We start from the raw sequence: 13227 nt of genomic DNA, 5'->3' as shown, positions 1-13227 counted from the left end.
TTACTTTTAATGACTTTTTTATTTAGGCTTAAAAAAGAGATAAAGTTTTTTCAGTAATATTTTTTATATGAAATTTTGATTAACCCTGAAGAATGAAACAATCTTTTTTTGTTTTAAACATACTCAAACTTTAATTTTTTTTTACAATATACTTTTGTTTATATTTGTTAAGATGTTTTTTTTTTCAATTTTAAGAGCATTTGCATTTTCTCGTGTTTACTGAAATTAATAAAAAATTAGAAATAAACCAATAGAAGTATTGAAAGTTAATTTATGAGTAAATTTTAAATTAAATACATAAATATAATTCAAAGAAGTTTTTGTTTAAAGTAAAAATATACAAAAGCATTTAATCACAAAAACTGAGGTAAAGTTCCTTTCTATTTTTTTTATAATTTCTGATTCTTAGTTTTATTTTCCCACAAGAAGTCTGTAAACCTTTGAACTTGTAACATGAAACCTGAAAAACGTTTAAACTCAATAATATTCTACTCGCAATTTAAAAATCCTTAATAAAAACAACTTAAGAAAAATACTTTTTTTTCCTTCCCTATGACCATTATTTGAATTTCATAAATTCTTATAAACTATTCATACAGTAAAGCTCACTTAATTTAATGTTCAAAGTTTTAAAAGTTGTATTTGTGATAAGGATTTATCTTGTTGTTTTTATAGGATTGTTGAACTTAAGTAAATATTGAAGTAAAATGGAATTTTTTATCTTAAATAGCTTTTAGCGTTTCGAAAATTACTTTTTAAGTTTAGTTTTGAGTGTAGTTATATTAATTGACATTGATATGGATAAATCTAACATACTTCAGAAATAATTTGTCATGCTCATATGTAGTATTTATTTTTAAGTACAGTATTTTTTTGTAAAATAAATTTTGCTTTTTTGACAAATATAAACCTGTACAGCATTTTACTAGAGTTTTTTTTTTAAAGTGTAAGAACATAGGAAAGTCTCAAGTAATACACTTTCTTAGCATAATATTGGTAACAGTAGTAGTAGTAGTAAAAAAACATAAACAAGTATTTTGCTTCTTTTGTTGCTACAAAGCAATTGCATATTAATCAATTTTAAAATTTAAACTTTAAAGGTATGATAGTGATATTTAAGTATAATGTGGCAAGCCAAAATTTTACATGTTCTAGTTTTTTTATTTATTTTCTTAGTGTTAGATATGTTTTTCTCTATATATGTAATTGAACTATATCCTTTATAACTGTAATTAGTTTTTGTTTTGGTTGCAAGTTTTTGCTCTACCATTAATGTACTTCAAAAATAAAGTTTAGACACTATTAAGTAGATACAAAGAAAAATGTCAAAAGCTCCAGCCATTGGAATTGATCTAGGAACAACTTATTCATGTGTAGCAGTTTTCCAACATGGAAAAGTCAGTTTAAGAATCAATTAAACATCTGTTGTTTTGATTATTCACATTTTATTTTATTAGTTAAAAAGTAAATAAATTGTTTCCTTAACACTGTATGCATATTTAAAAGCTAACAAAACTTGATGATTTTAACTTTTGAAATTTTATAATAAGTGTTCTGTGTATTTATAAATGACTTTAAAGGTTAGCTTTTTAAAGCTATACAGAATACTCTAATTAGCAGTAAACTTTTTGTTTATTTAATAATACTTTTAAAGTAGTGCTGCTACTTTTAAAGCTGTATAACTAATACGCACATTACACATACACATAGGTAATTTTTTTTTAATTTCAAACTGTTTTACTGTATTTGTGTAAATGTAATTGCACTTACTAAAACCTCCTTGTTGTTTAAACTGGGTTTAAGCATGTGTTCAAATATCTTTAAAATCTAATAAAAACAGAATTTTTTTGACAACTTAAGCTACATTTCGATTATTTTTCAATCTACTTTGTTTTTAAAATTGAACTTTATTGTTTTAACTATACTTTTATATGTATTTTCAAGTTTGAGTTTTTTCTGCAAATTACTTAACTTTGAAAAGTAGATTGCGTTGATTTTAATTTGATTTTTTTTCATTAGAACTAATGCACAATTAATGTTCAGTAGAAGTAATGTAATTTTAACATAAAAGCTTACAAATAAGTTTAAAAAATCTATTTCAGAAATGACAAATTTTTGTAATTTAATATCAAACAACAAAAACTCTTTTGGTTTCTTTGCGTACAAGCTGTCAAAAAAATGTGTATGTATAGTTATATTTCAAAGAATTGAACAGTACATGTAGTTGCATTAGAACTCTTCCATTTTTTATTTTAACATTTTTATAATTAATAAGAACATAGCTCTATACTTTCTTTCTTATTGTACATAATAAAAGTTTTTTTAGTGAACAACAAAGTACAATTGTGTACAAAAGTGTAGCTTTAAAACATTCTTTTTTTAAGAATAAACATATCTAAACTCTTATAAGCTGTCAGATTATAAAAAATGAAGTTGAGAAACGAAGTCTCTTTAAAAGAAGATACTATTATTTCAGTTAAACCGTGTAACTATATATAATGACAGGTAGAAATAATAGCAAATGACCAAGGAAATAGAACCACCCCAAGTTATGTTGCATTTACTGAAACTGAAAGACTGATTGGTGATTCAGCTAAAAATCAAGTAGCTCTGAACGCGAGCAACACTGTGTTTGGTTTGTTTGATTAATAGCTTGCAGTGTATAGTTTTTAGTTGATGATGTGAATTGTAAGTTCATTCTTATCTAAATACTGTTCTATGATGATTTTTTTGGTAGTTTTCATTTAAAAAAAACATGTTTGTACTTGAAATATAAAAATATTGAAACTTTAAACATAAAATATTGTTTAGTTAATTTTTGAAGAAAAGTTCTAAAATATATTCTCATTTAAAACTTATGGAACTTTAAAAAACTTTTAGTTTAACCGATTAAAAGCTATTAAAAAGTTTCCAATCACAACTTTATGAATTTTTATAAGTTAATAATATTATTTATAATTAAGTATATAAGTTGAAAGAAGTTTATTATTAGGTACCACACTACAGTTTGTTTAAAATATTTTAGTCTCGTGTATTCTCTATAGATGTAAGTATAAACCAAAGTACTTATTAACTATTAAAGAGCAAAACAATATTGTTGATTTTTAAAAAATATGATTTTCAAATAAATAATTTATTTAGAAATAATAAGCTAAAATTGCTTTGATATATAAAATGTGATAGCAGAGATATACGCATGCAAAAATTTGTTCCTGGTTCTAATATTGTATGTTTGATTGAAATGCTTTATAAACGTTATTTAAGTGCTTAATTGACTAAATTTGGATGTTTTTTAAGTTTTTAATATTTCAGTCAACTTTGATTAAAATGTTAGTTATGAAATTTATTTTGTTTAAAACAAATTTGTTTTATTGCATTTAAAAAAAATGTTTGTATTTTTTGATTTCTAAAAGTTAAGTTATAGTTTTAAAAACTGCTAGTTATTGTTTTGATTACTCACATTAAGTTTAATTAGTCACAAATGAGTAATTAGTCTTTAGTTTGTTTTGTTTACCATACTAATTCTTAGCTTTGCAACTTACTTAATTTATTTACTGATTGAAACCAAGCTTTGCAATTTATTAAAATATGAACTGTTACTTAACAATTTATGTAGTATCAAAAAAATTTTTGTTTATTAGCAAAGCAATACAATATTGTTCCATAATCTTAAAACATTATCTTTATGTAAGTTTTTCATGGTTTTCATTGAACTAGCACAAATGCAAAAAATTACAAGCTATAGAAAGTAGGGTTAAAAACAAATAATTACAAATTAGTTTGCACAAGTTACCGAAAAAAACTTATCTGTAAGCAATAGTCAGATAATTAAAACAAAAATTAGCCTACAATAAAAAAAACTGGTTAACATTTCTAAGTGTATGCATGTTGCTGCATTTAAATATATTATTATCTACTAAGTATACTATTGTTGATATCTAAACACAATTTTATAAACAAGCATTTTAACTCCTTACTTATTTTTAAAAGTTCACTTGTACATACAAAATTATTTACTTCATGCAGATGTGAAGAGATTAGTTGGGCGAAAGTTCACCGATCAAACAGTACAAGACGATAAAAAACATTGGCCGTTCACTGTTATAAATGATGATGGCAAGCCAAAGGTGCAGGTCCAATACAAGGTATTTTTATGAAAAGTTTTAAAAGAATGTTTCATAAGTACTACAAAATAGTTATGTTAATTGTTAGATGTTTACCTACAGTATGCTTATTATTAGATGAAGTACAACTATAATTTTTTTTCATGTTTATTTACAATTAGCTTAAACTTGTAAAGTATTAATTACATGTTAAATAACATAATGTAGGACAAGTAAAGCTTATGCTATAAAATAAATAGCAGTAAATTCGAATACTTAAACCTTAAAATATATAAATTTGCAAAGTAATTTAGCATCTTTAATTTCGTATTTTATTTTAGGTAACTTTAAAAGATATAAACGGTAAAAATACCTTTTATTTAGTTTTATGTAAAAATGTCATAAACACTATATGTTATTACTACTAGTATTGTAGTAAATTTAATGTCTAAAAAATTGTAAAAATGCTTCAAATTCATACATATAATCTAGTTTGGTTTGAATTTCATGATAAAAAGTTGCTGTGTAATCTTAAGCTATAAAAACCCAATAACCATGCTTAAAACTAAAACTTAACTCAACTCTCATTTTCACACAAAACCCAGCTAAAACTAAACAACTTCAGTGTTTAAAAATAACTGCTAATACTTTTTTGTATTTTTTTAGTTTAAAGTTTAGAAGGAAAATTTTCATTTTACACTTATCAACTACTACTATAAACTAAAAACTTTCTAACAAACTTTGAAACTTAGAAATGCAAAAAAGTATTTACCGTTATTTTTTATGTAACATTTGAACCCAAAGACTATATTAAACTTCAACACTGAAACGATTCACGAAACCTCTCAACAGGGGCAAACGAAGGTGTTCTCTCCGGAGGAGGTCAGCTCGATGGTGCTGTTCAAGATGAAGGAGACGGCGGAGGCGTACCTGGGCAGGCAGGTGGCTGACGCGGTGGTGACCGTGCCGGCCTACTTCAACGACTCGCAGCGGCAGGCGACCAAGGACGCGGGCACCATATCGGGCCTCAACGTTCTGAGGATCATCAACGAGCCCACGGCGGCCGCGATCGCGTACGGGCTGAACAAGCAGGTTGGTCTGAGTTGTTTGCTTCAGTGTGAACTATCTTGTGTTGTTTATCGTTTGTCAGTGTTTTGAAGTAAGAAGGCAAGGTTTTAATTAGTTTTGAAGCTGTTCACAAATAGTAGGATAGTAAAAGAAAGTTATTCGCACTAAACAAAAGGGTTGATCATGCCAATTCGATCATCAGACCACAAGTTTCGGTAGGCTGAGACTGGTTTCGTCCGTATTAGGACTCATCAGTCAGTCACAGCCAAAAAACTTCTAAAAAACTTTTTTATACTTTTTTTTTGCGTTTGTAGTTTCAATACACAGCGGCTATCACATAAAAATCGTGTTCTGTACATATTAGCTAGAGACTGTACTTACACGTATCAAAAATTATGAATTAAAATTTTTACTAAACTACTTGTTTTCAATGTAAATCAAGAACATCTAAGAGAAGAAAAAAACTTAATTGTATAAGTTTGTAAGAAAATCAGGGTAAGAAGCATTTAACTTTAATCGATTTAGATGTAGATAGCTTATATGTATAACTTATTTAAAACTAATTTACAACTTAGAACGAAGGTGAAATAAATGTGCTTATATTCGACCTGGGAGGAGGTACTTTTGACGTGTCGGTACTTGCAATTGATGGAGGAATATTCGAAGTCAAGTCCACTTCAGGAGACACTCATCTCGGAGGTTGGTGAAACATTTGCAACTTACAAGTAGTTCGTTTAAAAGTAGACCTAAAAAACCTAGCAGTTTTATTGTTTAAGCGTTTATAGCTTTCTTGATATATATTTATAATATAATTGAACTAGGATCAACATTTGTGGTATTTTTAGACTGAATCTTAAGCTTTAAATTGTTTGATCTAAAAATATATATATATAAGTTCTTGATTAGTTAACAAGAATGTGAAAATTTAATTTGTTTATGGTCATTATGGAATTCATGCTTGAATTCAGCTTCAGAACTTCAGGCTGATTTGATAATTTTTAAATCTAGTTAATTTCAGGCTTGTATATGCTATATTGTTCGTTTCACTAGTAAAACTTTAATGGTAGTATTTAAAAAAATAAATAATTAAATAACTTGAAGTTTTTATTGTTATCTTTATTGATAAGAATATAAAAGATTTAGTATTTTTTAAAAACAAGTTGTTCAAATGTTTTGATATATAACTTTAAATGTGCAACAATAAAAAACAATATTGTCAGTTATAATTATTTATGTAAAAGGCTTTTTACACAAACAATCTGTTTTAGTTCACAAAATGTTTAAAGTTAAATTATCAGAATAAAGTATTTTAGTTCAAAGTTTGAACCAAAATATATTTTAGTATACACCACTAAATAAATATTTTAAAGGTGTCAGTTTATTTAGTTTTGCTTTAAAGAACAAAAACATGCTTAAGTTTTAAAGGACTTTAGACTACCCTTGTCTTTTGTAATAAACGCACGAACAAAACGCTTCAAAGGTGAGAAATATTTATGATTACCATGATAAGCTAAAAACTTAAGGCGAGGATTTCGACAACCGCTTGGTGGAGCACTTCGCCCAGGAGTTCAAGCGGAAGCACAGGAAAGACATCACAAACAACAAGCGGTCCATGCGGAGGCTGAGGTCGGCGTGCGAGCGCGCCAAGCGGACTCTCTCCTCTTCCAAGACGGCCAGCATCGAGATCGACTCGTTGTTCGAGGGAGCTGACTTCTACTCGTCGATCACCCGGGCCAAGTTCGAGGCTTTGTGCGGGGACTTGTTCAGAGGAACACTGGAACCCGTGGAAAAAGCTCTGCGCGACGCTAAAATGGATAAGGAACAGGTGACTTGTGTTTTTTATTTTTAAACATTATAATTCATCACAACCATGTTAAACTCTTGTGTATTTTTGCTTTTAGCCAGATAGTTTTATTGGAACAAACAAACTGTTTACGAGCACACAAAAACCCTTTATGCAGTTAGTTTTTGCTGTCAAAGGCTTCATTAACACTATTTGAATAATCACGCAGATATCAGAAGTTGTGTTGGTCGGAGGCTCCACAAGGATCCCGAAAATCCAGAGCCTGCTGTCGGACTTTTTCAACAGAAAGGAGCTGAACAAGTCGATCAATCCGGACGAGGCGGTGGCCTACGGCGCTTCAGTGCAGGCCGCCATACTGCACGGAGACGAAAGCGAAGTCACACAGGTTTCAAACTTTGTAGTGTTTAGACATTTAATGTGAAAGAGTTCAACAAGTTAACAGGCTATAATGGAATTTTGTTTTTGATTACGTCAAGTCATGGTTTCAAACTTTATAGCGACATTCTTGTATTTAATAAAAGCTAACTAACATTAAAATAATTCAATGGAACCCTTTTTTTGGATTGCGTCAGGTTATGCATAATGTATTTAAATGATCAATAACATTTATCGCAGGATCTTTTGCTGCTGGACGTCACGCCGCTGTCGCTTGGCATCGAGACGGCGGGAGGCCAGTTCACCAAGCTGATCGAGAGGAACACCACCGTGCCCACCAAGCAGACGCAGAAGTTCACCACGTACGCGGACAACCAGCCCGGCGTTCTCATTCAGGTTTGAGATATCAATAAACAATTATTATTAAGCAGTTTATAAACTGAGTTTTGTTTTTATAAAGTCGTTTCAGTGTATACGCCTTGCTAAGCATATGGATAAATGTACGCGTGCTAAACAAAAGCTCCATATTGTAAATTTACTGTTTCTTTAGAGAGCATAATAATGTTTACAATTTAGAAGGCAAAATACCGCATGCTGATGTAGATCTGATAGCTTGATTACTTAATACTTCTTATAAGTCCTTTAAACATTTTTTTCTTGCTTGAAAATTTCAATAGTAATTTGCAAATTTTAATTTCGAAGGTGTTCGAGGGAGAAAGGGCGATGACGAAGGACACGAACCTGCTAGGAAAGTTCGAGCTTTCGGGTATTCCCCCGGCTCCGAGGGGAGTCCCCCAAATCGACGTGACATTTGACGTGGACGCCAACTCGATACTGACAGTGACCGCGAGCGACACTTCCACCGGCAGAAAGCAGAAAATCACCATCTCCAACGACAAAGGTTTTTTTGATTTGTTACATTTTGTTTCAAAACATGACTTAAAGTTTTTTGACCTTTTTTCAGTTTTTGTTTTAAAAACTAACACGTTGCCCTCATTGTTAGTGGAAGGCGACCACTTTTCTATTTAACTATTTTTTGCTAGGTAAAAAAACACATTTATTTTTGTTCTTCTACATTTAAAGAAATTAATAAGTACACTTTAAATGGGTATCTCATATTTTACGGTGTTTTGCAATGGTCTCCTAAAGATTACAAATTTAAACATAAAAGCGCTCAGAGTAGAAATAAGTTTCAGTCGAGTTGAAATTCAAGTTTAACAACAAAGTTCCGCGTGGCAGGGCGGCTGACAAAGGAGGAGATCGAGGCGATGGTGAGGGAGGCGGAGGAGTACAAGGAGGAGGACGAGCGGCAGCGGGGGAGGATGGCGGCGAGGAACGCGCTGGAGTCGTATGTGTACGGGGTGCAGCAGGCGTGCGGCGACGACAAGCTGCAGGACAAGCTGTCGGGCGAGGACAGGAAGCAGGTGATGGGTGCGTGCGAGGAGGCGCTGCGGTGGCTGGAGGAAGAGGAGCGCACGAAGGAGGAGTACGAGCAGAAGCAGAAGGAGTTGGAGGGGGTGGCGGCTCCCGTCATCACCAGGTTCTACCAGCGAGGAGCGGCGCAAGGTTGGTTGAAACATGTTCAGTTAGAATTTGTTGTTTTTGTGTATGTGCATTTAATTTTTACGGTTAAATATATATGTACCAAGAATTATTTAATTAACTATTTTTTTGATATGTCATTTAGTTGGATAATTTTATGGTTTTAATAAGTTATAGCTGTAATAAAAAAAATTATAATGAAATAAAAATTTATATAAATTTTTTGATCGATAGTCGTAGATTTTTAATTTTCAACTTTTACAGTTAATCATCGATAATTTTGATTTTAAAACCAGAATTTCAATTAAAGGTTGTTTTAGTAAAAACCATTAAAGTTTAGGTATTACTGTTTTAAGTTTTTGAGGTTTTCACGAGCTCTTTAATTTAATAAATTAAAATAATTTTTTTATAAAAATTATTTTAAACCCCAATAAAAATGTTTACAGTAATGTTTGGTGAAAAATGCTGTTAACACTTAGGTTGTTTTATACTATAACTGAAACGTTCACTTATTTGTGCTTGTTTTGTATATCAATTTAAAACCTTGATTGTACAAATTCATAGGGTAAAAATTATTCTAAAATCAACAACACTATATAATACTAAACCGTATATTTCCAGTTTTAAAAGCTTTTAAAATAAACTACTAGGTTCAAATAGACAAATGGTCATTTAAGTTTTAGTTTTAGCATCTAAAAAAATAGCAAGAAGTGAATTTTACAGTTAACGGAATATTTTGTTGAACAATATCTCGTTGTATTTTTAAACTATCTACAAAAACTGCTTTAAATTTATTCAGTAACAATAGATTTGTTGGCTACATTTATATCAAGATCAAAATATATAATCAAAGCTTTTAAAAACCGATGATTTATTAAATGTTTAAATCATACTTCATGTTCTAAAACAAAACTATTTAACGTTAATTTACTTCACCAAAAAAAGCTAGAAAAGTGTTGAAGGTAATTTAAAATTGCTTTTTGTAGTCTAAGATAACATAACAAAATGTGAAGCTTATCTTTTAAGACTGATAAAAAAGCAAAGTATCGCATAATATATAACAAATAAAAAAGATGGAAAACTAAAAGGTAAATTAAAATAAACAAAAATTACTTAAGTGCGTACTAAAAGTACAAAACCAACAAAAGTATTATATGATTAATAGACTCATGGTAATTTTTTATTATAGCTACTTCGCCAGGAAATACGTCTGATTTCAACCAAGGACCAACTATCGATGAAGTTGATTAAAAATCATCAACTTAAATTATAAAGTGCAATAAGTTTTTAAAGTGCAATTTTTGAATTTTTTTATTCTGCTCGTAATGTTTAAACACTGTATTACCCATGCAATTTAGCACCTACGCATTTTAATCATGGAAATTTTTTCTCATGTTTTATGCTGCTGTCACAGTTTGTTGTTGATATCTATTAAATTTTATGTAAACCTTTAAACTCGTTTTGAAATGTATTCAGAAAAAAGTTTAATACGCCAAGAGTATTTAAATTTTTGATATTAATTGTTCATTATATTCTAAATTTGCTTATGACTGGTTTTTCTAATCTCTTTGCACTGTTGTTATGTTTTGTAAATTTTTAACTTATTGTGTGCATTAACTTTTTGCTTGCTTAAAACAAATCAAAGTTTTAATTTATTTCCAATTTACTGCAAAATTGACACAAATTTTGTGAATTACTTCTTGAAACTTTTATGAATTAAGACTATTGACAAATATCAAAAAAATTAAACTATGTGGCCTTATTTACGTACAAGAATAAGTCATATAAGTTATAAGTTCTTAATAAGTATCTTATATAAGTTAGTCTTTTTTAAGTGGAACAACTAACTACAAATATTAGAATAGTTTATAAGTCTGTCTGTTTTTTTATTTGTTTTATTGTACACGAAATATCATTTATGGATTTTTTTTTTGAAAAGTTTAAATAGCGTTATACTTGAGCTTAAACCTACTGATGTACTTACTCAATTCTAGTATTTTCAACAGAAACATTTCAAACAACAAATCTTTTAAACTGTGCTACCCCACTAAGTGCCTAGACACGCCTCTGATCACAATCTTAAAACAAACACAATTGACCTTATTAACAGTTTATTTTATTCGGCAATATATATATACATATATATATAATTAATTGAAATGACGATTTAAAAAACGCTGGAACATATGTTTCATAAAGACAAAAAAGGTTGTCTCTAATCTTCAGCCAGTTCAAATTAAAAATAAAAAGCACTTTGGAACAAACGTTTTTTGTTTTTGTTTTTTTGTAAACTTTTGCATCTTTGTTTACCAAAGTGCTTTTTATTTTAAATTTGAACTGGCTTAAGATTAGAGACAATCTTTTTTGTTTATGAAACATATGTTCCAGCGTTTTTAAAATCGTCATTTCAATTAATTATTTAAAAGCCCTTCAAGTGGGCTCAGTAGAAGGTGTTTAAGTTTGAACATTAACCTTATTTTATATATATATATATACATATATTAAACAAGAACAAACAAAGCAAAAAGTAAATTAACTTGTGCATAAGTTGTTTTTAAAATAGGCTAACTAAAGTTATTCAATTTTATTTGAAACGTCATAACGTGTCTTTTTGTGTGATTCTTTAAAAATTTTGCTATGTACTTTATTTCGTTCTGAAGATACGTGTTAAACGTTGAAACTTAGTAAACGATACAAAGATTAGTTTTTTTTTGTGTTATAAATATACATATATGTTTATTAAGAGACTAATGCAATCAAACACTAGCGTATAATGTGATTTAGCTCACACAGCCCATAGAAGCTGCCGTAGTAGCTTCCGTCACGGTCGACGTCATCAAGAATACCATTGCGATTAACAGCAGCGCCATCTAGCTGCTTTACATGTGTCATACCAATACCGTCCATGTCATCACTCAATCCCCACTCTGCACCGTTGCCATCAAAACCTTCCACTGTCCATCCGAAAAAGCGTCGGTGACGCCCACGAAAATGTTGCCATACCCGTTGTCTTTTGCTTGTTTGAATATTGATGTCATCGTACTAATGCAAAACAGTTGCTGGTTATTGATACAGTAATTAAGTACTTGCGAATTGCTTTACACACTTGGCGTAGCAACTTAGTTAAAAGCTAAATCTACTGTATCTAACTTCTTAAAGTTTTCACTGAAAAATTAAAAATCATAAAATATAAAACTTGTTGTAATGATATCTTATGTCTTCTGAAGCATCTAAAGATCTAGGTAAAGGCTGCAGAATAAAATTTTGATGATATTGTTACTTATGCAATTTTTGAGCTTAATACAACGTTTGTTCTTTTAGCTTGATATTAAATTAAGTTTTAACGAGCATAAGTTTGTAAGCTTCTAGCTGCACCAAAAAAATTAATTGTTAAAAATTTATGGATTTGAGGTGTGAACAATCTACTTGGCTAACGATTAAATTCTTTTTAATGACGTCAAAACTTGATGTGTCGTCATGATAGAGATTTTAAATCAATTTGTGTTGATCAGAGGACCAGCTCAGTGACGGACGGGAAGTTGGTATTGACATAACAGCAGTTACAATAACGTATTAACCGCTAAATACTAACTAAATGTTGTATTTGATGTGGTTTTAATCAGAAGATTTCACAACTGATTTACTAAAAATACAACTAGTTTAAAAAGCCTAGAAAGTAATAAGCACAAAATATGCTGGTTTTAACTCAAATGAACTTTACTTTAACCGAAGAAGCATCACAAACTTTTATGAGTTGGTATTAAAGCGTAACTATCTTTTTTGATAAACTTTTTAAGGAGCTTTTCCATTCTCAAAGTGAGGAATAAAAGCAGATTTTACAGCCAAAATTGGCTTCACATAAATCGATTACCACTTTAAATAGTATATATTTATGTTTTTAAATCTTGAGTTATGTCTTTTTTGCATATTTTAGTTCGCAGCACCTCGAAAATACATATAATTCATTAAGTAACATACAGTATGCTTCTAAAATGAACAATATTTTGAAACATAAACTAGTTCAACTAACATTTTGTAATTAAGCTGGACTAAGAGAACCTGCGGTACTGTTAACCACCTTGACCCATCGACTCCTGTATGATGTCCCCACCTATTGCAGCACAAATAAACAAAGGATTTTTGGAACGTTTCTGGATACGGGGTGAGGATAAAAGACTTATAGATGCAGTTTTCTGTTTTTAATAAATATATATACAAGTTCTTAAAGAGTTTTAGATTCTTGTAAGTTTACAATTGGCAGTTTAAAAAGACTTTATTGTTTTGATTTTCTTATTAAAAACAAGAAACATCAGCTATTAAATTTAAAATGTAAGC

At 29.7% G+C, this 13227-nt stretch overlaps 1 protein-coding gene across 1 annotated transcript; it reads left to right on the top strand.

Moving 5' to 3' along the window:
- The first annotated feature begins 1288 nt into the window (after nt 1–1288).
- Nucleotides 1289–10554, top strand: LOC145837215 (heat shock 70 kDa protein-like). Its single transcript, XM_082944995.1, has 11 exons — nt 1289–1397; nt 2506–2635; nt 4027–4145; nt 4956–5195; nt 5747–5870; nt 6695–6996; nt 7184–7360; nt 7591–7746; nt 8053–8251; nt 8590–8916; nt 10082–10554. Exons 1-11 carry the CDS (start codon nt 1323–1325, stop codon nt 10141–10143), a joined length of 1911 nt encoding a protein of 636 aa, XP_082801121.1. The 5' UTR covers nt 1289–1322; the 3' UTR covers nt 10144–10554.
- Nucleotides 10555–13227: the final 2673 nt, after the last annotated feature.

Source organism: Thalia democratica, chromosome 5 (assembly GCF_965202585.1).
Source record: "Thalia democratica chromosome 5, ktThaDemo2.hap1.1, whole genome shotgun sequence".
Taxonomy (NCBI): domain Eukaryota; kingdom Metazoa; phylum Chordata; class Thaliacea; order Salpida; family Salpidae; genus Thalia; species Thalia democratica.
The sequence above is the reverse complement of the archived record's forward strand: the minus strand, read 5'-3'. Positions and strand labels throughout refer to the sequence as shown.